General features: G+C 37.7%; 1 protein-coding gene across 1 annotated transcript in view; it reads left to right on the plus strand.

Annotated features, from left to right (window-relative positions):
* Positions 1–27,424, plus strand: part of ZDHHC17 (zinc finger DHHC-type palmitoyltransferase 17) — a 113,884-nt gene that overhangs the window by 31,447 nt on the left and 55,013 nt on the right. The window contains exons 2-7 of the mRNA XM_043966463.1: positions 6,331–6,434; positions 10,536–10,658; positions 17,800–17,877; positions 18,318–18,462; positions 24,497–24,561; positions 25,255–25,417. Of these exons, the coding sequence (XP_043822398.1) occupies positions 6,331–6,434; positions 10,536–10,658; positions 17,800–17,877; positions 18,318–18,462; positions 24,497–24,561; positions 25,255–25,417 (678 nt within the window). The remainder of the gene's footprint in view (positions 1–6,330; positions 6,435–10,535; positions 10,659–17,799; positions 17,878–18,317; positions 18,463–24,496; positions 24,562–25,254; positions 25,418–27,424) is intronic.

Raw genomic sequence — 27,424 nt, forward strand, 5'->3', positions numbered from 1 at the left:
TTTTTTTTTTCTTTTTTTCTTTTTTTTATTGCCATTGCCTAAGCTCTGTTTCATAGTACTTTCTAAGAAAATAATGGTCTTTGCCAACTCCCAAAGGCCCCAGCTGGGATTGATTTGGACTGATTGGATTGACTGAGAATTGACTGACTTGCTGATTAACTTACTTGAAGTTGACTTGATTGAAACCACACCTGCCTGACTCTGAAGAGGGTGTGTTCTCAGAGACTGGACTTTGACCTCAACAGGAGACCACCCTCAAGTCCAGTGAATCAATGAACTTGAATGCTACCAGCCAGTTAGGTTGGAGCAGTGTGGAGGCAGGTAGCTTTTGCTCTGACAGACACAGGGACTTCCTCTTTTTGGCCTGAGATTCATGGGTGAAGACATCTTGTTTTCTCTTCTTCCTCCTGTAGATCCTAGCTAGGCTTTCCTATCTTTCTGACCCAGGTGTTCTCTTTTTACTAATACCTGGTATGCTTTAATAAATGCTTAATGCCCAAAACTGGTGCTAAAGCTTCTAATTTATAAGTAAACTCTAGCTAATTTTCCCTACACTTGGGGACAGAAATAAGGTGACCATGTCACAACTTACTGCTTCTTGTTAAATGATTGATTGGCCATATGACATGAATACATCCATAGAGATGGATGCAGTAGCCTCTAGACAGGAGAGTCAAGAGTGAACAATTTCAGAAAAAGAAAAAACAGAGAGAAGAGAGTGTTTAGGAAGAGGGCACGGTCAGCAGTGTCATGCTGTGAAAAGGATGTCACTTTGGCAATTAAGAGATCATTGGTGGGAAGCTAGGTGGTTCAGTGGATAGAACACCAGCCCTGGACTCAGGAGGACCTAAGTTCAAATCCGGTCTCAGACACTTGACACTCACTATCTGTGTGACCCTGGGTAAATCACTTAACCCTCATTGCCCAGCACTCCCCCCTCGCCCCCCCCCCCCAATAGAGATCATTGGTAGCTTTAGTGTCTAGGAGAGGTCACAGGCAAGAAAATCTGTTAGGAAGCTGTTGTTTCCAGATTAGCTTGTCCTGTAGACATTTTAAACCCAGCACATCCATTACTGGACTTATATTTCCCCCCCCCCCCAAACCCTTTCCTTTTCTTAATATCCTTATTATTGTTGAGGGTACCACTATTTTTCTAGTCATTCACACTCAAAACCTAGGGGTCATTCTCGACTTGTCACTCACACCCCACCCTCCCCCCATAATCCAGTCCAGTCAGTTGTCTGGACTATTGCCATAGCCTCCTGTTTGATTTCCCTGCCCCAAGTCTCTTCCCCACTCCAGTCTGTCTTCCACTTAGCTATTAAATTGGTATTCCTTAAGCCCAGGTCTGACCCTGCCACTTCTCCTTCACATTCATTAAACTTCAGTGACTCCCTGTTACTTCCAGGATGAAATAGAAAATCTTCTCTTTAGCGTTCAAAGTCTTTTGTAACTTGGCCCCTTCTTCCCTTCAGTAGTCCCCCTCAGCCCTCAGTCCAGTGACTGGCCTTCTTGCTGTTTCTGGCACAAGATGCCCCATTGCCTGGTTTGCAAGCATTTTTCTCCAGCTGTCCTCCATCCCTGAACTCTGTTCCTCCTTACCTCTGCCTCCTCGTTTCCTTCAGGTGTCAAATAAAGACTCACCTCCTATTAGCCTTTTCCAGTCCCTGTTAATCCTAGTGCCTACCCTCTGAGATTATCTCAAATTTATGCCATTATAGCTCCTGTTTGTACATAGTTATTTGATTATTGTCTTTCTGGATAGTGAGCTCCTTGAGGGTAGGGACCTTCTGTTTTTGTTTTGGGGTAAGAGGTACCTAGTAAGTTTCTGAGGTGAGATTTGAACTCAGGTCCTCCTGACTTCAGGGCCAGTGCTTTATATTCTGCTCCACCTAGCTGCCCCCTTAGAATCATCAATCTAGAATGCAGGGGGATTGTAGAAGCCATCTAGTCTAGTCATCCTCGTTTTTCTTTTGTAAAATAAACATTTTTATTTATAATTTTTGCGTTCCAAAATCTATCTCTCCTTCCCTTCCTCCTTTCTCTCCTCCCTGAGAGAATACAGATACAAGTTATACATGTGCACTTATGTAAAACATTACTATATTAGTCATTTTGTATAAGAATATTTGAACAAAGAAAAAATGAAAGAACATGAAAAATGGTGTGCTTCAGTTTGTTCAATCAGTATCAGTTATTTTTTTTTTTGGAGGTGGATAGTATACTTCATCATTAGTCCTTTGGGATTGTCTTGGATCATTGTATTGCTGAGAATAGTTAAGTCATTCACAGTTCTTCATCAGACAATATTGCTGTCTCTGCACAACATTCTCCTGGTTCTGCTCACTTCACTACACATCAGTTCATACGAGTCTTTCCAGGCCTTTCTGAAATCATCCTGCTTGTCATTTCTTATAGCACAGTAATATTCTGTCACCGTCATATATACCACAGCTTGTTTGACCATTGCCCAATTGATAGGCATCCTTTGATTTCTAATTCTTAGCCACCACAAAAAGAGCTGCTAGAAATATTTTTTGTACAAATAGGCCTTTTTCTCTTTTTTTGCGATGTCTTTGGGATATAAATCTAGCAGTGATATTGCTGAATCAAAGGGTATGCACAGTTTTGTAGCCCTTTGGGCATAATTCCAAGTTGCTCTTTAGAATGATTGCATCCATTCACAGCTCCACCAACACTCTGTTAGCTTCCCAGTTTTCCCACATCCCCTCCAACCCCCAATATTCCTTTTTTGTTATATTTGCCATTGTGATAGGTGTGCATCCTCATTTTTCAAATGAGGAAACAAGCCCAACTCAACAAAGTGACTTGCCCAAGGTTACATAGATAGCCAGTAAATGGCAGTCAGGACTTTTTGCACCAAACACACACACACACACACACACACGCACACGCACACGCACACGCACACGCACATGCACACACACACACAGACATGTATACACACCCTATCTGCACCCCAGGATGGCTACCATGACACAGATGTGTAGATGTGTGTGTGTATATATGCTATCTGTATGCAGAGAAAAAAACTGATAAATAGAAATACGTATAGAATTATTTTATATATGCATATGTAAAACCATTCTGAGATATATATGTAAATCCATTCTATACATACTTCTGTTTATCAGTTCTTTCTCTGGATATAGATAGCACCTTCATATGTTCTTTGTAGTTAATTTGGGTATTTATAGGAGTCAAAATTACTTGGTCACTCAAAGTTGTTCTTAAAACAATATTGTTACTTTATACAATGTTTTCTCGGTTCTGCTCATTTTGCTCTTCATGATTTCATGCATGGTGCTATCCATGTTTTTCTAAGATCATTGAGCTCATAATTTCTTTCTTTCTTTCTTTCTTTTTTATTGTGGGGCAATTAGGGTTAAATGCCTTGCCCCCAGTGTCACACAGCTAGTGTCAAGTGTCTGAGGCTGGATTTGAACTCAGGTCCTCCTGAATCCAGGGCTGGTGCTCTATCCACTGCACCCCCCAGCTGCACCATCCTCATCATTTCTTACAGTACTGTTGTATTCCATCATAGTCATATATCACATATTTGTCCAGCCATTCTCCAGTTGAAGGATATCCCCACCATTTTGCCACCACAGAGAGAGCTGCTATAAAAATTTAGAACATATAGGTTCTTCTCCTTTTCCTGTAATCATCTTGGGAAGCAGACCTAGTGGTAGTATTCCTGGGACAAAGGAAGTTTAATAACTCCTTGGGCATAATTCCAGATTGCTCTCCAAAATGGTTGGATCAGTTCACAGTTCCACCAACAGTAAATTAGTGTCCCAAATTTTCCACGTCCTCTCCAACATGTTGCTTTCCCCTTCATTCGTTTTAGCCGATCTTATAGGTGTAAAACGGTATCTCAAGGTTGTTTTAATTTGCATTTTTCTAATCATTAATAATTGATAGTATTTCTTCATGTTATACATTTTAAAAATTCAATTGAATAATCAGTCCATCAACAAAGAAATTATTATGTGCCAGTCTATGCCAAGTACTAGGGCTATTTATGTCCTTTGGAAATGTGAATATAAGAAACTGCTTGTGCTGTGGGCATAAATGGGAAATGTACTTGGGTGAGATGCATTTCTTAGAACAAAGAGTCCAACAGCTTTATCTTAGGCCAGGCATAAAAACAGGACTGTGGCAAAAATAAATGATAATTTAAGGCCATGGTTATCCATAAGGTTTATTTATTGGAAGCTTTCCATGACAGGGCCTTGACTTATTGCATACTTCCTTTGTCTAGGTTATTTATGATTTTTTTAAAAATCAAAGACTTGCATTGTAGAATAATAATTGACATAAAGCCTTTAAAGTTTGCAAAGGTATTACATGAATTATTGTCTGTGAGGTGCTATAACTTGTGGAAACTCAAGTATGGATAGTTAAAATCAAAATTTCTTAAACTGTGGGTCAGTGTGCCAGTAACTGAATGTGGGGGGGGGGGGTCGTGAAAAATTTGGCAACAGTAAAAGGTTATGTATACCTATTTTATATGTCTATATACCTAGGGTCACGTAAAAATTTCTCCGATGAAAAGGGGTCACAAGTAGAAAAAGTTTAAGAAGCCCATGTTTAAATGGCTTCTCAGTGACACAGCTAGAGGTAGAATATGAGCCTAAATCTTCCAAATTCAGAAACTCTGCCACATCATTTTTGTGATTATAGACAATTCCTTACAATTCTCTTGGAGTCCTGTGTAAGAGGAAGGGGCTGGAATTGTTGACACTTCTCCCTCTAAAATCCTGTGATTTTATTTGAAGTAGATTTAATTGGATATCTGTTTGTGTGTGATGCCATCTGCTGGCAAAATGAGTTAATTATCTTTGGAAAAGAGTAAATATGATAGCTAATGATTTTCCTTTTTATGGATTATTTTCAAAGGCATATGCTTATCTTCCCAGGTCTTGTTTGTGTGTCTAGTATTTCTCTCTCTCCTATAATCTTTTCTTTAGTTCCACTTTTTCCTTATTAGTGTCATTTCCTTTTCTGAAAAATCCAAATCTATCAAATCTATTCAGAATCCTTATTTTGAGAAATATTCTTGTCTAACATATGACTTGTTTCTTTTCAAATTATAGAGATTGTCTTTAAATATGGACTGTTTGCTTGATTGATTTAATAATGATTCTAAGAAGAAGATTTGGAATTACTATGTATATGAAACAAGTCAACTTTGTATATAGGGTGGTCTAAATTTGTCGGACTTCCCTCGAATGTTTTGACTTATTCATGTGATATAGATTAATCCCATCCTATTTCTTTTGTTATACTCCATGCTTCTTACCCTCATATTCTCTCATAGTCTCTCTACCTACCTTAGCCATTTTAAGTTGCATCTCAGAGGTAGTCAGGTTTACTCACCTATTAACCCGTTAAGTTGTGTAGCTGGGAATAATAACTCTGCCTGTCAACTTGAGGAAAATCATTTCACATTAGTTTCAGTTTACATGCCACTGTACAGGAAATCTTAGATTATGGGCTTGGCAGGATTCTTAGACATTTTCTAATCTGGGCTTAAAGTTACAGAACCTGTGGCCTAAACAGTTGGTTAAGTGACTTCTCCAGGGCACACAAGTTTTCAGCATATGTAGATCTAGGACCCAAGTAGGGGGTGGTATTACCAGTTTGGGCTTAATAGGGAGTTTTGTTTCTAGTAATTCAATTTACATGTATCATTTGTATGTGTATTCCATATTGCAGAATTTCAGGAATGTGATTTCTTTGATATTCTCCCTTGTACAACTGTAGGAAACCAAGGTACAGATAGTTTAAGTGACTGCTTCATAGTGCCACAGGTAGAAGTAAATATGTACCTAACTAAGTCTTCCGGATTCAGAAGTTCTGAAAATCCTTTCCAACTTTAGAAACTACAATTCTCTCTAGTTGAAAAGATTTCATTTTAAATCCAAGCTTTGCCACTTAACCTTTTTCATCACAGACTACAACCCTCTTATATGGAATAGATTGGCTTCCTGAGTTGCTGTGCTTAAAAGAAAATGTACTTGTTGCTATTCAGCATTGTAGTGAAGAGCCTATCCCTATTTAACTAGGTTTGTCCTTAGATGACAGACCTCAGCAGTATTGACCCTACTCCTATTTTAGTTTGCAGGAGGTAGGTCTGTTGCTAAATGCCTTTCTTCCAAAGAACTCCAAATGTAGGTAGGACAAATAGCAACTATGCCACAGGTATTTTTCAGGTATTTAGAAAGCATCCTTAGTAATTAATTAATTCTATAAGTTATACTTTTCCATTTTAAACTTTTGATTCTATATGATTCTCTTTCATAGGAAATCAAGCCTCAAAGCCATTATAACCATGGATATGGTGAACCTCTTGGACGTAAAAGCCACATTGATGATTATAGCACATGGGACATAGTCAAAGCTACACAGTGAGTGTTTATTTACTATATTGATTTATAGGATTATAAATCCTTCTTGAAGATAGCTTAAAATTCTTATCATTTGGCAAATTAATGAATACTTAGTCCCTTTTGTATGAATAAAAAAATTTCAATTTCTTCTTAAATTCTAATCATTGTGCTTTAAAAAAACCAAAGAAGCAATAAAACTTAGTTGAATAAATTATTTGGCATTTCAAAGGAAGAGTTTGGTATTTCTCTTTTGTTTCCCTCTTTATCATTTAGTAATATTCAGAAAAGCCTTTGTATGATGTGTTGAGTATTGTGACTTTCCAATATGTGAAATTTTAGGTAAAGTACTATGTCATAATCTCATTAAGTATTTTTAAGTACAAGAAAAACTTATGATAAGACAGAAGGCATCCAGAGGAGAGTAGCCATAATGCTAAAGGCCTTGAGGCCTTGTCATATGAGGGATGATGATGGCTATCTTAGAGAGAAACTTAGGGGCACATGATAGTTGTCTTCACGAAAAAGCTCACACCCCATATTCGTTGACCCGGGGAATGCTGTAAACATAATATACTTCTAGCAAAGCTTTTGACAAAGTCTCTTAATGATATGCTTGTGAATAAGATGGAGCAATGTTGGCTGGATGACATTACAGTTAGGTAGACTGCTGTAATGGCATCCTTATCTTGGAGGAGGGTGTCTAGGGGAATAACCTTTGCCCTTGTTCTGTTTAACATCATTATTAATGAAGGCATAGGTGTCATGCCTGCCAAATTTACAAATGACAGCAGGCTTGGAAGGCATAGGGAACATGGATGATAGTCTTGATCTAATTAGATTTCGTATGAGTCTAATTAATAATATGACATGGAAGCCAAAGAAGCCAGTGCTGCCCTAGGCTGCATTCAGAGGCACGGTATCTGAATATGAGAGAGAAGGATTTTGCGATATTCTGCCCTGGGCAGATCTCTTCTAGAATACCATGTTCAGTTCTAGGTACTGTCTTTTAGGAAAACATAGACAAACTGGAGCATTTCCAGAAGGAGGTAGCCAGGATGGTGAGAAGACTGGAGAACTTGCCATATAAGGAAAGATGTGTTTTATATTGTAAGTAATAAAGAGCCATTGGTTTTTTGACCAGGGGACAACAGTCAGAATTCTGCATCAGGGAGCTTGTTTTGGTAGCTATGTGAAGGATAAATTAGAGAGATAACAAAAAAGCCTGAAGACAAAGAGATGGATTAGGAGCATATTAAAATATATTCTTACAGGCCTGAACAAGATTTATGGCAGAATGCATAAAGATGTAGGTACGAGATAGAAGAAAGATGGTAGAGATAGAATTGAGAGGACCTGGCAATTGACTGGTTGTGGGGAGGCAGGGTGAGGGTTAAAGATTTAAAAAATGATAGCAGTATTGAGTTTGGGCGACTGGATGTCATCAGCTATAGAAATAGGGAAGTTGACAAGAGAAACAACTTGAAGGAGGAGGGAAATGATGAGCTCAGTTTTGGACATATTGAGTTTGAAATGCCAGCAGGACATCCACAGCCTGTGTCTGTCGGGCAATTGTAAATGTGAAACTGGATGTCAGGAGAGAAATTAAGACTGGAGTTACAAATTTGAAAGCCATCTGTATAGGCTTGGTAATTGAAGTCACCTCATAAAGGATGACTTATAGAGAGGAGAAAAGAGGGTCTTAGAGTCTTAGTAAACACTCTTTTTTTTTTTTTTTTTTTGGTGAGGCAATTGGGGTTAAGTGACTTGCCTAGGGTCACACAGCTAGTAAGTGTTAAGTGTCTGAGGTCAGATTTGAACTCAGGTCCTCCTGAGTCCAGGGCCAGTGCTCTATCCACTGCGCCACCTAGCTGCCCAGTGAACACTCTTAAGAAGCCAGTAGAGAAACTAGAAAAGAAGCCTAGAGAGGCTACCACAATCAGATGGTAGGAGAAGCCTAGGGAGGAGAAAATATCAAGAGAAAAGAATAGTCAACAGTGTCATGCACTACAGAAAAATAAGAGATTAAATGGGGACTGAGAAAAAGAGTCCTTGTCTATTGTCATCCCCACCAATCTTAAATGGTGGTGAGGAGTGAGGAGGTGATAGTTAGCCAGAAAGTAGGAGAGACTGATAAAGTAGGAAGGAGTGAATAGTGTGAGAGTTAATTCCTTTTAATGCATTTTGTATTTGATTATATTCTAGAAGTGATTTTATTTTGTAACCATATTCTGTATACATATGCTATGTAACAAGCTCCAACCTCTTCTCTGTCTCTGAGTGGAGAAGGTCATTTGTCCAGAGGTTCAATCTCTTTCCCACAGTCATTGTTATTGTTAGTTAAAGAAAAACTCTGTTCTCATTATTCCTATAGAAGATTATCAGCATTTCCTGAAAGGTTTGTGTGTTATCCTTGAGAAGCTGAACTAATTGACCTTGTCCCATCTTTCAGAAAGGTGGTTTTATGTAATCCCCCAGTTGCCAGTAAGTCCACATACCTGGGTCCCTATTGGTAACCCATAAAATTCACAAAAAGTATTTCTTAGAGACAGAGGTCGTTTTCATTGCTTTCTTTGATGTAATCAATTATGATTCCCCAACCCTATGATGTTACTAATCTTGTAACCAATGATATAATTTTTATTTTGTTCTTTGTTCTTTGCTTACAAAAATAAGTTGCATCACGACAGTTCTGGGTCTTTGGCCTAAATGAAGGCAAGCCATTGACAATTTATTATCAGGTTGCAATCCCATGATAATAAATGATATCTTGCTCGGAGAAACTTGCCTCAGTTTTTTAAAAATTAAATTTCACATGCTATAAAAGGCTTTTCCTTAAGGAAATAAGCCTAATTTTTGACTCTAAAACAGCATAAGGTTGTTTGAGTGTTGTTGAATGTTGTGAGGGTTTTGATTTATCTTTGTCTGAGAAAACATCCTATTACTACTACTACGTGCAGATTTCACTTGAATGTGGTTTTGTCTACTTTCCCTTAAAATACAATACTTATTTTTCATATAGAATAACATCAATGTTTCCTACTACTCTTAAACTTTAGAATATGATTTTTGATAGAATAACAGACTATGTGTTTTTTAAAAATTGATTGCTCTTGCTATGTACACAAATTTGGGTCAGCTTATATTCATTTATTAATACTATACCAGTAAAGGATTGACCACTTGTCTCCCTAATTTCTCATGGTCTCAGGCCGAGTGGTAGAGAAAGCATGCCATTTAGCTTGAGCAGGAAAAAAAGCTCCAAAAGACTCATATTGTCTCCCAGAGAGACAGCGTGTGGTCTCAAGGAGACACAAGAGAACTCAGACCTGGAAGACATAGGAGCCCTACAAGGCCCCTCAGGATTTTTTTCCTCTTCTGATAGAAGCAGGTTGTTATACATTGATCAAAGCTAATTGCCTAGCATCATTCAATTCCATTGGTTGACGTGATTTGAAGGTGGTCTACATTAAAATGAACTCTAGCAATGACATCAGGGAAAAGAATGCCAAAGACCCTAGCTGAAGTTGCCAAAGTCCATAATCCAATTGGGGTTTAATCAGTCCTTCACCCATCTAGACAAAAGAATCTATCTCCATTCCTTTTGTTCCCTTGGGTTTGTCCCAGATGAGATCCAGTTCTCCAGGAGAACTGGACTTTCTGGAGAAAGGACTGATCTCTGGGTCCCCCCAAGAAATCCATTTTCCCACAACTAATAACTTTTTAGCTGACTCATTGATATTTTTATATATCATCACTGTAAATTTGCCTACTTTTTATGGTGATAGTAAATCTTAATATATATGCAGAGCTGTTGGTTAGTAAAACAGGAAAGTTTTACTGTGCCAACCTTTTCTTTATGACTTTATGATTAGTAATGCTAAATGAGCCACTAGGAGACTATGAATTTTGTTGTATCCTAATTATTTTTACCATAGAAAATGAATTATTACATAGGAAACATTTCAGGCTGTATTATGCATGTGAATTTCTAAAAGTAAAAAATGTTTATAACAGGTTCAATATAATGACTAGTAGCAATTTCTTTATCTTTTAAAATGCCTGCATTATTTTCTTCTTAGATATAATAACATTGTCACCAGAATTTTCTTTTTCTTTAAGATACGGAATATATGAACGCTGCAGAGAGTTGGTGGAAGCAGGTTATGATGTGAGGCAACCAGACAAAGAAAATGTCACACTCCTCCATTGGGCTGCCATAAATAACAGGATAGACCTAGTAAAGTATGTGTTTTTGATATTAATGAATATTGGTTGGTTTTATTTTATCTGTGACATTCTTTATAAAGGTTTTGTTGCTTTTGTTATTTTTCATTTTCATCTGGCCTCATCTTTGTTCCTTTTTTCTTTTGTGAAGAGTTCAAATAAAATATCTTAAGGGATTATTTTAAAATTCTTATTTACAATTTTCTTTTTCATGAACTTATTGATCGACAAACACAAACGTTTAAATATACAAATAAAATATAATGACAATTTTAATTTTACCTCAGGTTTTTTTCTGATTGTTTTTATATAAAATGCATTTTGCTATTAAAACATTTATATAATCATTTTATAGACATTGTAAGTACATTGTATAAATATATTAAAATAGTCCTATTCTTTCATTGGATTGCTTACAAAACTATTTAATCATTACTATCGTTAACTTTAATGCTCTTTGATTATATGGCCGTTTAATTGGTTTAATCTACTTTATGCTCATAGCTCATGAAAATATTGATTACATCACTTTCTGATAAAAATAATAATAATTTGGCAGCCTAAATCCTGCTGGACCTAGATGTTAAACCTAAAAGTTCAGCTGCAGGGCAGATGAAAAGGCCAGGAAGACCTTAGGGTATATCAGCAGGCCTGATAATATTTTTCTGGGGACTAGAGGACACAAAGGTAGATAGAGTACGTGGTCAAACTGAGGGGATTATAGAACACATTGATAGTCATCTGTCTAAGGAGAAGCCTTAGAGACTCCCGGCTTATTGAAGTGCTCTGAGCAGCTGTGGTATTCTTACTGCCTAGCTGCCCTCTGGGGTCTTGGTGGGTTAAGGGAGGGGAAGAGTACACTACCCCCATTCCCCAAAGCTCTTCCCTCTATCCTAGATGGGAACAAAAAGCTAATGGCCATAGATGGGTGATCTGATATGTACTATTATATGAATTACTCATAGAGATGAAACCATTGAAGTATATACATAGAGACTAGCTACACGTTCCATTCCCTTTTTTCAGTTGCTTTATGTTTAATTAGATCAAAGTTGGACTAGATAACTTGAAGTTTGGGGTTCAGAAATCAAAATCATGAGTATATGATGAGGAATGTCAGGCTAGATAGAAGCTGATGTGACAGATACATAGGAATTTTAGTTGAACTTGACTTTCAAAATGACTCTAATGTAAGATGATAGTAAAAAAAGTAATATTGATCTACTGTGGTGGACTATATTCTTCTCACCAATGCAATGGTACAGAAGAGTTCCAGGGAACTCATGGTAGAAGAGGATCTCCAAATCCAGGAGAAAAAAAAAAGAACTGTGGAGTATAGATGCTGAATGAACCATACTATTTCTTTTGTTTTTGGTGCTGTTGTTTTTCTATTTTGAGATTTTTCGTCATTGCTCTGATTTTTCTCTCATAACATGACTAATGCAGAAATAGGTTTAATGTTATTATGTGTGTGTGTGTGTATATATATATAAATTGGAAAGCTTGTATAAACAAAAGTTGAGAAATATCTTTACATGTAATGGGAACAAAAATAAAATACTTTATTTAAAAAAAGTAATATAAATAAAAGCATATTATCTGGAGTGAGAGAAATAACAGCCCTAACTTCTGGTCGAACCATTTTTAGAATATGAGGTTGGAAGGGTTTTGATGAGCTGGAACCTGATCATAGAATGGCAGCCAGGCTGGGGATTGTATTCGGGTCAGGTCGTGGAGATCTCTGAGCAATTGGGAATGACTAGCCTGGGGAAGAAGAGATTCAGGAGCAAAGGACAACTTTATTCCGGTGTTTGAGGAGATGTTATTATACAGATACTAGACGTTTTTCTGCTTGGCCCCAGGGAGCACAGTTAGGAGCAATAGGTAGGAAGCACCCAGAAGCAAGTTCAGGCTCCATGTAAGGGAAACGCCAAAGCCTTAGGTTCCCCGTGTTGCGTCACATCTAGAATGGACGACCCCCTCGGGGTCATCCTGCTTTCAACTCCAAGATTGATTAATTCTGGTCAGTGAAAATTGTCTTCCATGAGGAACATTTCTAACAGAATAAATATTCTTCCATAAAGATCCACCAAAGCTTCAGTTATTAAAATAATGTTAGGAGATAGCCGGTGATGCAGTACACGGAATGCTGGACCTGGTGTCAGGAAGACCTGAGTTCAGCCTCTGATCTCAGATACATAGTGGCTGAATGACCCTGGGGAAATAACTTAATTTCTTTCTACCTCAGTTTCCTCCTCTGTAAAAGGAACATCTGCTTCCCAGATTTGTTGTGAGAAGAAAAAGAGATAATATTTGTGACCTGCTTAGCAAATCTTAAAGTTCTATATAAATGCCAGCTTGTTAGTAGTAGTGGCCACAGCAGCAATAATAAAACCATTCTATATTTTATGTAAGAATTGAAAATGCTTACTTATTGGCTATGCCCAGGCCTATTGCATGAATCAATGTCATTTACTATTTGGGATCATAAGTGAGATTTGTTTGTGGATCCTTTTTTATTTTGTTTGAAATATTCCTCTCTCCTAATCCTCCCCATTGTAAGACTGAAAACATTCTGAGTCCCTTGAATCTACAGATGCCCATAGCTACCTAACATGTTGTATCTGGTGCGTGATTGGTGACATAGATTTTGTCTTTTGAGTGACAGAAACTATCAAGTTTTAATAGAGATGAAAAGGAAATTCTTTGGGGCATAGTCTCATGTGTCACAGCACTTAAAATTCTCCCAGGGTTTGCTTGCTACTGTCACCTAAATAGTGTTCAGCAAGCATTTATTAGGCACCTAATATATTCAGGCACTGAACTAAGCAACTAGGAATACAAAGAGCAGGCAGAACAGTCTGTTAAGGGTTAAAAATTTCTAGCTAAACTGTCTAGAATATCTAATGAGTGGTCCGCCAATAATTATAAGCTTCAGCAAGAATTAGACTTTTAAGCATTTTTTTTTTTTGTGAGGCAATTGGGGTCAAGTGACTTGCCAGGGTCACACAGCCAGCAAGTGTCAAGTGTCGAGGCCGGACCGAACTCAGGTACTCCCTGACTCCAGGGCCGGTGCTCTATTCCACTGCGCCACCTAGTCTGCCCCCTTTTAAGCATTTATTAAGGAGAATAAGAATTTGGTAAAGAGAAAGCCTAGATTCCTATCAATTAAAGGGAGAGACATTTCTAGCTCCGCTCTTCACCAGAGTCCAAAGGAAAGAGCCTCAGAGCGAGCACCAGTCCTCTTCCTTCCTCCTACCACTAGCCCGCATCACTTCCTGACGCCAAAGAAAAGACTCCTGTCTTGCCCTCAAAGACCTTCGCTTCATGGGCGGAACTCTTCTACAGTAAGTCTCCAGCAGGTGGCGTCATTCCAATCGTTACAAGTCCCTGACCGCAAGGAGCTCACAATCTAATAGGGGTGGTCAAAATGAAAACAACTACATACAAATAAGATGTAGATAGAATAAATTCAGTCAATTATTCAATAAATATTTATTGTGTCTGGTCTGTGCCAGGCATTGTACTAAGTGCTGGAGATGCAAGCAAAATAGATAATCCCTGCCTACGAAGTTGCTTATAATGTAATAGGGGAAGACAGGATGCAAAAGGTAGCTGAAGATAGCAGTTGGTGGTGGGGAAGGTAGACAATTTAGGGAGTGGAGAAGTCTGAGAGGTTCCAAAGTAATGTAGCCAGCTGAGAAATGAGAAGATTGAAAAGAGTCATTGGAAATAGGGGAGGTATTAACATTAAGGAGGATGAGGAAAGATTGCTTACAGAAGGTGGGATTTTAGCTGAAGCTTGAAGGAAATCAGAGAATTCAGGAGTCAGAGGAGAGAAGGAAAAGAATTTCAGGCATGGAAGACAGTCTATGAAAATGAGCAGTCAGGAGATGGTGTCCTTGTATGAGGAACAATTAGGAGACCAGAGTTGCTAGATCATAGTAGGAAGGAGTAAAGTGCAAGAAGACTACAAAAGTAGGAAGGAGCCAGTTTATGAAGGCCTTTAAATCCCGAACAGAGGACCTTATATTTGATCCAGGAGACATTAGGGAGCTCCTGGAGTTTATTTGTTTCATTTGTTTGTTTTTGTGGGGCAATGAGGGTTAAGTGACTTGCCCAGGGTCACACAGCTAGTAAGTGTCAAGTGTCTGAGGCCGGATTTGAACTCAGGTCCTCCTGACCCCAGGGCCGGTGCTCTATGTACTGTGCCACCTAGCTGCCCCCACCCCTGGAGTTTATTGAATATAAGGGAGAGACGTGGTCAGCCTTGCACTTTTGAGATCACTTTGATAGCTAAGGTGAGGATATCCTGGAGTGGGGAGAGATTTGAGGCAGGCAGAACAACTGGAAGGCTATTGCCATAGACCAGGCATAAAGTGATGAGGGCCTGCATGGCAGTGTCAGAGGAGAGAATGGAGTATTTACAAAAGATTTTTGAAATGGGGGAGTCAGAGAGTGAGGAGTCAAGGTTGCAAGCATGGGTGACTGGGAGAATTGAGGGCTTGACAGTAATAGAGAAGTTAAGGAGAGGGGTGGGTTTTGGGGAAAAAGGTAAGTTGGTTTGGGACATCTTGAATTCAGGATGTCTATGGGACAGCCATTTTGAGATTTTGTTTAGACAGTTTGAGATATGAGACTGGAGGTCAAGATGTTAAGGTCTATAAATAGACCTGATAATCATTTGCATAGAGGAATAATTAAATCCGTAGATACTGATGAGATCACCAAGTAAAGAAATACAGAAGGAGAAGAGAAGGCTGCCCAGGACCAAGCCTTGAGGGACACCATTGGTTCATAAGCATGTTGTGGATGAAGTGAGACAGGTGGTCAGATAGGCTGGAGGAAAATCAGGAAAGAGTAGTGTCACAAAAACTTACGTAGCAGACTACCAAGAAGAGAGTAGACCATATCACTGATTACAGAGAGGTCCAGTAAGATGAACACTGAGAAAAGATGAGGTCTGAAGCCAGACTGCAAAGGATTTTAGAAGAGTGGGAGAAGCACTAATAGCAGAGAGCTGTCTCCAGTTGTCTAGCTCTGAACAAGAGACTAGAAGCAGGATGATGCTAGCAGGGATAGTTGGCTCAACTGAAGATTGTTAAGGATGGAGGAGGCATGGACATGCTGTAGGTACCAAAGAAGCAGCCAGTAGACTGAAGGGAAGTGATAGAAGGAACAATCTGCTTGAGAAGATGAGATGGAACAGTGTTAAGGGTGTGTGTCAGGAGTTTGCCTTGGCAAGAAGAATTTCATATGAAACAGGTCAAGGAGATATTGGGGAAGGCATCTGAGCAACATGAGATGAGGCGGAGGGTGGATGAAGAAGCTCTTGGTGAATGGTCTTCATTTTTTCAGTAGAGTAGGCTCCAGGTTCTCATTTGAGAGGCTCATGGGAGGGAGAGCGGATAGACTTTTGAAGAGGGAAGAAAAAGCCTGGAAAAATCACTGTGGTGAGTGGGATAGAAAGTAGATTAGGGAGGTGTGAAAGGATTGCTTTGCTGTAGAGAGAACCCAGTTGAGGTTGAAGTAACAAATCTGTGGCAGACCCAATCATCATGGTTTTGTTATTTTCTCCAGCTTTATGAATAAATAACACACGAATAAGAGAAAAGGCTGTGTATGGTGGGAGTAATATAAGTCTTGACAGGAAAAGAATATCAATAGAGTAAGGGGGGCAAGGGACTCAAGAAATGACTAGTGTAGAGTTGAACATCAAGGGTCAAGATGGAAAAGGGAGGAGAGATAGCCAGTGTCCTGGGAACTAGCTGAGGGGGAGAAGGGACAAGGATTGGAGGTCACCAGGAGAATGAAGAACAGGCTTAGGCATCTGTAAAGCAGAGGGAAAGGTGGAATGACAAAAAGTTGTAATCAGATAAAGGAATCTCAGAGTTCATGAATTGGAAGTAGAAAACATGGGTGATGGCAAGAACAAGTGTATGGTCATCTCTGTGCAGGCCATGGTAGGTCATGGAAAACTCGTACATTAAGGCAGTGGGAAGTTAGGGTGCTTGAGGTTATCAGATTTCTACACTGAAGTCCCCTTGCATGAAGGCCAGAGTTGGAAGGAAAGACTGTGAAACAGTCTCTGAACTTGTTGAGGAAGGGAGAGTATCCTGGAGATAGAAATCAATTGAATGAGAGAGGTTACTGAGTGATGATGGTAGAGGGCAGAGAGAGTCAGGAAGTGTCAGGAGGGAGTAGTCGGCATCCGCTGCTGTCACCAGTGAGTCGGGGGGGATGGTTATGAGGGAAAGTAAGACCAGTGCTGATAACGATGGTCAGGGAGGCTTTTGTCATCAGTCACACTGAATGCAAGAAGGTCGAGGGAATGAGAAAGAAAAAGATTTAAGGTGGAAAGCAAGTTTTGAGGCATTTTGAGGGCATGGTGGAAAGGTGGTAGGTCTTGAATAGGAAGTTGTGCGGGTCAGGTTGAAAGGACTGGAAGTGAGAGGGCAGGCAGTGGGGGATGGGACATGAGGTTTGTACAGTAATGACTGGGTGGGGGGTGAGGATCACTGGTGTGGGGAAGTTAGGACAGGTTGTTTGCTAATCATTGAAGAACAAGTTCAGGCAGGTTTTCATTATCCCCAGGGGGTCTAGAGGCCTGGTGTGGAGGTGAGCTAGGTTGGAGGGTAAAGCCTTGAGTTGAGGAAGCCGACCTTCCCACCAAATAGAGATTCCTGACAGACTCGGGAGTTGTTGGCTCAGGATGGAGTCATCCTCGGCCCCAGGAAGCCATGTGTAGGTGGAAAGCTGGAGAAGGGCTGGTTTGACCATATCCAAGGGTAGAAGGGGGGGGGGGAAGCAGTGCTGTGGGAGGGCCCATGATTCATGGCTGATCCAAGCAAGGATCTTTAGGAATACTTTGTTGCTCTTCTCTTCCTACTTTCGGACTTACTGGTAATACTGAGTTCTTTCATGAAACTTCTTCCAATGATCAAAATTACCTTCATGTGTTTCTAGTACAGATTATGGTGATAAATTGTTGCTTTAAATTTGTTAGGTAGCTGTCCAAAAACTCCCTTATATATCCCAAAAACTTCAAGGATAGGAAGAAACGTAGTGTCTGGAATAAAACTTTATCTTCTGTATAATTTCACAATTTAAATGTGGTTATAATAGTAATAAATTTGCTAAATTCTTTTTTTCCCCATAGATATTATATATCGAAAGGTGCTATTGTGGATCAACTAGGAGGAGACCTAAATTCAACACCACTACACTGGGCCACAAGGTTTAAAATTAATTTCTGTCTCATATTGTCTGTTTTGAACCCATCTCTTTTTTCTTAAATGCCATATGGGAAATTTGCAGTCATTCTACTTATACAGCTTTTTTTTTTTTGGAAAAAATGGGAAATCTACTGTTTAATTAATTTTCCATTCTTATATGCGAGGTGAGCATTTAATAATTAGTCCAGCTTAACTGTCAACTGTTGATCTTGATTAAGAAATACTTTATATTACTTCACTTAAGAAAATTACCACTATCGTGAATGAAATATTTAGTAGTTTTACAAATTTAAAAGTTCACAATTGTGGGCAGATAAATATATAAATAAAAATAAAATCCAATTTTGTATTCATTATTTTCAGTGATTGTCATGGAAAATGCTACTTTCCTAGTTCAGAAAGAGCTTCGATATTCCTCAGTGTTCATTCTTTTTTGTTTTAGACAGGGCCATTTATCAATGGTTGTACAACTTATGAAATATGGTGCAGATCCTTCACTAATTGATGGAGAAGGATGCAGCTGTATTCACCTGGCTGCCCAGTTTGGACACACTTCTATTGTTGCTTATCTGATAGCAAAAGGACAGGTAAAAACACTGTTGTTTTTCAGTCATTTCAGATGGGTCTGACTCTTCATCACTCCATTTGGGGTTTTTGTGGCAAAGATATTGGAGTGCCATTTCCTTCCCCAGCTCATTTTATAGATAGAGATGGATATGGATAAAGCACTGGTCCTGGATTCAGGAGGACCTGAGTTCAAATCTGGGCTCAGAAACTTGACACTTATTAGCTGTGTGACCCTGGGCAAATCACTTAATCCTCATTTCCCTACAAAAAAGAAAAAGAAAAAAAATAGAGATGGATAGGAACTGAGGTAAACAGGGTTGTTATTTGCCCAGGGTCACACAGCTAGTGTTGGCGCTGGATTTGAACTCAGGTATTCCTGATTCCAGGCCTGGTATTCTATCCATTGTACCACCTAGCTGCTTACTTACATTATATTATTATTAAATATTTTTAATTAATTCAGTTTTATATGCCTAACATCATTATGGAGATTTGTGGTGAGTACCAATTGTGCCAGTAATTTAAGTTTACACGAAAATGTAAAAAACAAACATACAAAAATCCTTTATTGGATCAAAGATTCAGGCTTTGAAAAAGAATACCAAATATATGTGTATTTGTATGTAGATATACATGCATATATCTGTAAAGTATTCTTTTCTCTTATCTTATAAGTCCTTTCTAATGCCATATTGTGGAGGTGACACTGTTCTCAAAGTCTCTGCCCACACAAGACGTCCTAGTTGTCAATGGTCTCTCCTCCCTAAATAATCTTGTATTTACTTACATGCATATGTCTTTTATTCTTCGAGTTGGATGGAACCTCCTTTCGGGCAGAGATGATACCATTTTTTCCTTTTTGCCCCCTAAGTCATAATTGTCCCTTGTAAATGCTTGGTAATTGTTTAATTGAATTAGATCAAGTCATTGGTTTCATTATTTTATTACCAAAAGAAGTAATTTAATTAATGGTACGATTAATTGGTAAACATTATTGCTTTAGCTTCAAAATTTAATTGTTTTGGAACATAATACTATAGTGCTATATTTTTCAAAATCTTAAAAGACACTATTGACAGTATCAAGTAAAGAAAGTTGAATATTATATATGAAAAGATTACAAATTAAACAGATTGCTCAAAAAAGTAATGATTTAGCTATTCTGACTCTACCTTTGACTGCCAGGCTGTAATTTTAGTAAACATTAATTTTGTTTGCAAATAATTTTTAACACTAGGTTCTAGTGTTATAGGTCAGGATATTCCTTTAACTAGGAGTGATAATGCTATCAAATATAATCCTTTAAGTACTAAAGAATAATGACTGACTTTTGGGGCAGGGCTTTTCTTATGTAAAAGAGACAAATTGATAACACCTATATTGTTGAATTAATTTCAATAAACATTAAATACCTATCAAGTTCTGAGTGAGTACTAGATGTTGGGGCAAAGCATTCTCAGTTATTTCCCCAGATTTCTTAAAAGCAGGTCATCCCTTTATGCACATTCAAACTCTTAATGATTTCATGGGAAAACAAACCATTATTTAAAAAACAAAATTTGAATTGTGAAAAGAAAAGCCAATAAACTTGCTAATACCAAGAGAACTGTTAAAGGAGCCTTCACATTCAGAGGGTAGTGATTGGCAATAACTTTTTGTGATGTCTACAGTGTTGGGAAAATGATGGGGATTGGGGATTATAGGAGCAACAACAGCTGTGATTAAACCTCTTGTAGGAACCCTTGTTTTCTTCATCTCTCTTACTTAACCTAAGTCTTCCACACCACACCCCCCCCCCCTTCTTCTATCTCATTCTTCTCTTCCTCTCCCTTTGTCTTTAAAACGAATACCTAGGGGCAGCTAGGTGGCGCAGTGGATAGAGCACCGACCCTGGAGTCAGGGGTACCCGAGTTCAAATCCGGCCTCAGACACTTAACACTTACTAGCTGTGTGACCCTGGGCAAGTCACTTAACCCCAATTGCCTCACTAAAAAAACCAAAAAACGAATACCTAGCAAATGAATTGTCTTGAGGCAGTACACACCCTGAAAGTTAACTAGTAAAAGGGCTTGTCTGCTGAGGTTGCTGCAATCTGATGGAAAGGAGAAGGGATTAGATTTGTAGGTTTTGCTGCTGGTTCTGCCAGTTAATGGTTATATGATGTGAGCCAGTCTTTTAATTTGTCTTAGTCTCATTTTTCATATTTGTACAGTGAAGATTGTAATCCCTGACCTTCCTACTATATGAGGTTGTTGTGAGGAGCCTCTGAGGTAATAGTTCTGAAAGTGCTTTGGACACTTGTAAAGTGCTTCACAATAATCTCTTAATTATTGGATTGCAAAGGTTAACAAGAAGCTGATCTGAGTAGAGAGAAAGTAAGGGAATATATGCTGTTTTGCTGGGTTCACAAGAATTAAATTCTTTGCAATTGAAACAACTGGCCCAGTGACTGCTGAGCTGCTGCTAGTGATTTTTGAAAGACTCTGGAGAACTGGGGTGGTAGCACAGAAGTGGAGAAGGGCAGATGTCTTGATTTTCAAAATGACGAGAACAGTCTAAACTAGCAGGCAGTGAGTTTGACTTAAGTTGCTGGAAAAATTCTAGTATGTATTAAAAAGGTCTCTAGAAATAAGTGAACTTTTTTTTTTTTTTTTTTTAGTGAAGCGGTTGGGGTTAAGTGACTTGCCCAGGGTCACACAGCTAGTAAGTGTTAAGCGTCTGAGGCCGGATTTGAACTCGGGTACTCCTGACTCCAGGGTCAGTGCTCTATCCACTGCGCCACCTAGCTGCCCCAATAAGTGAACTTCTAATGAAGAAACTGATGATTGGGGCAGCTAGGTGGGTCAGTGGATAAAGCACCGGCCCTGGATTTAGGAGGACCTGAGTTCAAAGCCGGCCTCAGACACTTAACACTTACTGGCTGTGTGACCCTGGGCAAGTCACTTAACCCCTATTTGCCTCTCAAAAAAACAAAAAAAACAAAAAAAAAAAAGAAAGAAACTTATGATTACAAAGAGCCAGCTTGATTTCATTAGAGACAGGTTATGCCAGACTAACTTTCTATCCTTTTTGACAGGATAAGTCAGTTGGTAAACTGAGAAGTACTGTACTGTATAGTTTATCTAGGTTTTAGCAAATGATCTGAAAAAGTCTTTCATGCAAAGTAGTCTTTCATGACAGAGGAATCAGAACTGGCTGGATGGCATGACTCAAAAGTAGACATCAATAGTCCATGTCAGCTTGGAGGGAGGTCTCCAGTGGAGTGGCCCAGGGATCTGTGCTTGGCTCTGTACTATTTAACATATTATAAATGACTTTCATAAAGTCATAGGTGACATGTTTGTCAAATTTGTAGATGACATAAAGCTAGAAGAGCTAGCTAGTATGTTGGATGACTGAGTCAGGATCCAAAAAGGTTTTGATGTATTATATATTTGTTTCTTGTCTTTCCCCATTAGTTCATAGTCTCTTTGAGGGCAGGCACTATCTTTTGCCCATTTTTGTATCCCTGACATTTGTTTAGCACAGTGCTTGGGATCTAGTAGATGCTTAATAAACATTTCTTGATTAAGTGATGGATAGATGTAAACACTGGGTTGTATCTGGTAATATTAAATTTAATAGGGGGGCAGCTAGGTGGCGCAGTGGATAGAGTACCAGCCCTGGGGTCAGAAAGACCTGAGTTCAAATGCGGCCTCAGACACTTGACACATACTAGCTGTGTGACCCTGGGCAAGTCACTTAACCCTCATTGCCCTGCCCCCCCCCCCAATTTTAAAAAAAAATTTAATAGAGATAAATAAATTGGAGGTCTTACACTTAGTTTCAAAAAGTCAGTCTTGTAGTTATATGGGAAGCATAGCTAGTTAAATATCTGAAAAAGAACTGAAGATTTTATTGGTTTGCTCTCCAATGTACTCTACTATGGTGAAACCATACCTAACCATTGTGTTCTAAATTTTAAGAAAGAAGTAGATAAGCTGGAGAGCTTCCAGGATGATAAATTAGGACCTTGAGGTGATGTTAGATGAGGATTGGTTGAAGGAAGTGGAATTGTTTAGCCTGGAGAAGATTGACAGAGGATGCCGTCTCTAAGTATACGGAAAGCTGTCACACAGAAGGGGACAGGGGTAAGATAGGATTGTTTAATCCCCAAAATTTAGGTTTCGTGTAAGGAAAAAAAAATTTTTTTTTTTTTGAAAAAACTTCAAACATTTATAGCCATCCAAAAGTACATCAGTGTAGCAAAAACAAAGAAGTGAGGAAATGGGGAAAAATATTTATAGCAAGGTACTCTGATAAAAGTATTTCTCATATAGTAATTTCTAATATATATATAGATAATTTATACAGCAAGAGAGCCATATTTCCCAATTGATAAATGGTCAAAGGATGCGAATAGGCAATTCTCAGAAGAAATATGAACTATTAGTAGTCATGTGAACATGACTGAAAAAGTAAAATGTTAATGCTGCAAGGGCTGTAGACCAGGTACATGAATGATCTGTTGGTGGGTCTGCGGGCTGATCCAGGCATTCTGGGATGCAGTTTAGAAACCATTCTGTAAAAGCTATCAAATTGTTCATACTCTGTGATCTAGTAATGCTGTTACCAGATTTGCATCCCAAAGAAATCAAAGAGAGAGGAGAAGAACCTATGTGAACGAAAGTATTTATGGTAGTTCTTTTTTTGGTGGCAAAGAATTGGAAACTGAGGAGGGAGGTGCCATCAACTGGGGAATGAATGGCTGGACAAGTTATAATATATGAATGTTATGCTAAACTATTGTGCTATAAGAAATAACAAAGGTCGTGGTTTCAGAGAAACCTGTGACGTGTATGAACTTAAAACAGAGTGAAGTGAGCAGAACCAGAACAGTTTTTACAAAATAAAAACAGTATTACAGAAGCAAATAACTTTGAAAGACTTAGGGACTCTGATCACAGAGGACTTAGAAAAATGCATTCTACTTACCTGCTGATGAGAGGGGATCCCTCAGTGCAGATGGAGACTTCAGCGTGGTGGGGTGGGGATGTCCAGTGTGGGAATTTGATTTTCTTGAATATACATGTTTGTAATAGGAGTTTTGTTTTTCTTCCTTTCTCCTAGTGTGGGGATGGGGAAGGGAGAAAGAGAATGCAGATCTTTGTTAAAATTGCTGGGTGTGGGTATGGGTGCTGCATGCTTGTTCTCTTTTGTTAGAATTGGGCAATCAGTCTTATGATAATATGAGTGTATTGGTTTGTGTGTTTGGTAGCAACTTTTTAAAACCCAAGGTAGAGAAAGAGAAATTTCACTTATGTTTTTCACTTCTCTATAATTGACATAATTTCAAGTTCTATATTTTCTTTTTTGACAGTAACCTTCTTAAATTTGAAAACTAATTGGTTTCCTTCTCCCAGCTGCCCAAAAGATATTTTTGACATCTCATTTGTTTCTAATTCAAGCTTTTAGGCTTTGTGTTGAAAGGAGAGTTCATATCTTCTTTATGAAATTAACTCTCAGGTATATTTGGTCATTTGTAGTTTTGTAGGATGAAAGTACTTTTTTATACATTAAACTTACACATAAGTAAATGAATCTTATTACTGTTATTAGAGTAGCCTTTTCTAATCATTCTTACTACAGCTGATTTAAAAGAGAAAATGCATTGTGCTCTTATTGTATTGAAAGAGTAAGCCTCTTTCTACTCAGCTTTTTTCAATACCTGAGGAAAAGAATCATGAAGCAACAGTTGTAATAAATAAGCTTCAGACTTACCTGAAAATAATCCTGGGTCTTAAATAGGTTACATCATTAATAAAGTTAAAAACTTTAAAAAGTTTAAAAAATCAATTAATATCTCAAAAGGGAGAACTGAAAAAGCATATGTTGATAAAATAAGAAATTTAGTGAGGCAAAGTAGTTAATTAAGCTGTTTAAGAAACAGCAATAGAACAACTTATTAGTTACCTGAACTAAATTGCCTTCTGTTATGTAGGTTTGAACACTGATATAATTTCCCAAGTAAATTTAGCATATTTTTAGTACCTGACTTCTTTTTCTCTTTATTAGGATGTAGATATGATGGATCAGAATGGAATGACCCCTTTAATGTGGGCAGCTTACAGGACACATAGGTATGTGCTCCTTGTAAAATACTTGTTCAAACCGCTGTCAGGAATTTTGTATAATGGATAATACTTGTAAAATTTAGTGAAGGGAAAGTAGACTCCAAGGACCTTGGAGGCAGGGATTGTCTTCCTCATCTTTTATGCTCTTAGAGCATCTAACAGTGCTTTGTAGTTGCTCAGTTTAAAAGCCTATGAAATTTTTGGTTATTAAAAAAAATTAATTACTTTCCCTCACTAAATTGTATATGTACCATATATGTGCATGTAATATGTTAAGATGCTTTAATATTTTAAAAATAAATAATTTTCATGTTGTCCCATGCATTGCTAATTATGGTACCTTTCAACCCTTTTCCTGGTTTTCAGAAAAAAGAAATAATAAATTATCTTTTTAAAAAATTGATTTGTCTTTGCATGTCATTTAGGGATCTAATGTTTTACCATTATTTATTGTTTTAATTGTTAAAAATACTAGCTTTTAAATAAGAAGTGGAAAGTTTTCACGAAATCACAATCTTTTCTGTCTTAAAGAATTATTGATTCAGTTGATGTTGCTCATCCTTAGTATTTAAAGATAGCACAGTGTTCAGAGTAAGGTGGAATTGTGTCACAATAGAATGTGTGGCCAAAAGCAATTTACCTAACATTTATATTTTAATGTCTATATTTCAATTACATTTTTGTTTTTTTTTCCCCCAGTGTGGATCCAACTCGATTGCTTTTAACATTTAATGTTTCAGTTAATCTTGGTGACAAATATCATAAAAACACTGCATTACATTGGGCAGTACTAGCAGGAAATACTACAGTCATTAGTCTTCTTCTGGATGCTGGAGCTAATGTTGACGCCCAGAATATCAAGGTAAAAATACTTTAAAAATATTTGAAAACATGGAAAATGCACTGTTAAGTGTTCAAAGAAAAGTAGGATTTGACATTTTAATGAGCTTGGTGTATTATCAATAACCCTGTAGTTTGAAGTATTCGAAGTATTGAAATCATTTTCATACTTTGGTTATGTTTATTAATATAGTACACTCAACTCTCATTAAGAACATGAAATCATTTTTATCGTTGATTGATTAAATAAAAGGTTTTTTGAGTATTCTGATTTCTCTTTGTGGGTCAGATCTAAGAAAGATAAGGAATAAGAATTTAGAAGAGTTCATTTTGTATGAAAATGAGAAAAAGTTGTGTGGCTATTCTTATATTTGAATTAACCATAGCTCATCTTTACAGCTGCTAATAGTTGTTCCTGAATACTCTAAACTTCTCCAGTTACATTTGTGAGTCATCTGCCTGAAGTTCCTTCAGACTCTTAAACCATAATGTCATCTATTAATAATATATATTCGTAAATAACTGGTCGTACAATGAAAAATGTTTCCTGCTTTGCTCTTCTTCCTAGGTTATTTTCTGAATCATGGCTTAAATTTTGAAGTGATTTGTTAGAAAACAAATATTATCTAGTTTGAGTTATTGAAAGAAAACTCTATTAACCTAAATAGCCAATCAGAAAGTAGGTCATCATCTGCTGGATCGGGGTATCTTTAATGTTCCCATGCATTGTGCTTTCCTGCTGTTCATTTAGTTTAAGAAAAGGATGACAAAATTTGTGAATGATAATTAATATATAGAAATATTTAAATATAAAGTAATTTGTCATTATAAATGTACCAACTTTGGGGCAACTGGGTGGCGCAGTGGATAAGGCTTCAGACCTGGATTCAGGAGGACCTGAGTTCAAATCTGGCCTTAGACATTTGATACTAGCTGTATGACCCTGGGCAAATCACTTAACCCTCATTGCTCTGAAAAAAAAAATGCACCAACTTTAATTCAATTAAGTGGCTGATATTTATTTAATTATAATATAAGAAATGAATACATTAAAATAATTTTGTATATTTAGTTTTATGATTTACTCCTCAGTGAATATATTAAAATAGAGAAACAGATGAGTAAAATAGCTTCATTCTTTTTTTATATACATTTTTATTTAAAGTTTTGAACTTCAAATTCTATCTCTTATTCCTTCCCCTCCCCCCTTTTTTGAGGCAATTAGCAATCACATATAGGTTATACATGTGCAATTATGTAAAACATTACCATATTAGTCATTTTGTATAAGAAGACTCATATAAAAGGGAAAAAAATGAAAGAAAGTGAAAAATAGCGTGCCTCAGTCTCAGTCAAGATGGATAATACGCTTCATCGTTTGTCTTGGATATTTGTATTGCTAAGAATAGTTAAGTCATTCACAGTTCTTCATCAAATAATATTGTTGTCACTGTGCACAAGGTTCTGGTTCTGCTTACTTCACTGTACATTAGTTCATGTAAGTCTTTCGAGGCCTTTCTGACATCATCCTCCTTGTTATTTCTTATAGCACAATAATATTCCATCACCATCACACACCACAGCTTGTTTAGCCATTCCCCACTTGATGGGCATGTTAGATTTCCAGTTCTTAGGTACTATAAAAAGAGCTGCTAGAAATATTTTTGTACAAATAGGCCTTTTTCTCTTTTTTGGGGATGTTTTGGGGATATAAACCTAACAGTGATATTGCTGAATCAAAGGGTATGCACAGTTTTATAGCACTTTGGGCATAATTCCAATTGCTCTTTAGAATAGTTGTATCCATTCACAACTCCACCAACAGTGGTTAGTGCCCCAGTTTTCCCACATCCCCATCAAAATCCAACATTTTCTTTTTTTGTCATGTTAGTCACTCTGATACGTCCGAGGTAGTACCTCAGAGTTGTTTAAATTTGCATTTCTCTGCTCAATAGTGGTTTAGGGTATTTTTTCATATGACTGTAGATAGCTTTGGTTTCTTGTCTGAAAACTGCCTGTACATATCCTT

The sequence above is a fragment of the Dromiciops gliroides genome, chromosome 5 (genome assembly GCF_019393635.1).
Source record: "Dromiciops gliroides isolate mDroGli1 chromosome 5, mDroGli1.pri, whole genome shotgun sequence".
NCBI classification, from domain to species: domain Eukaryota; kingdom Metazoa; phylum Chordata; class Mammalia; order Microbiotheria; family Microbiotheriidae; genus Dromiciops; species Dromiciops gliroides.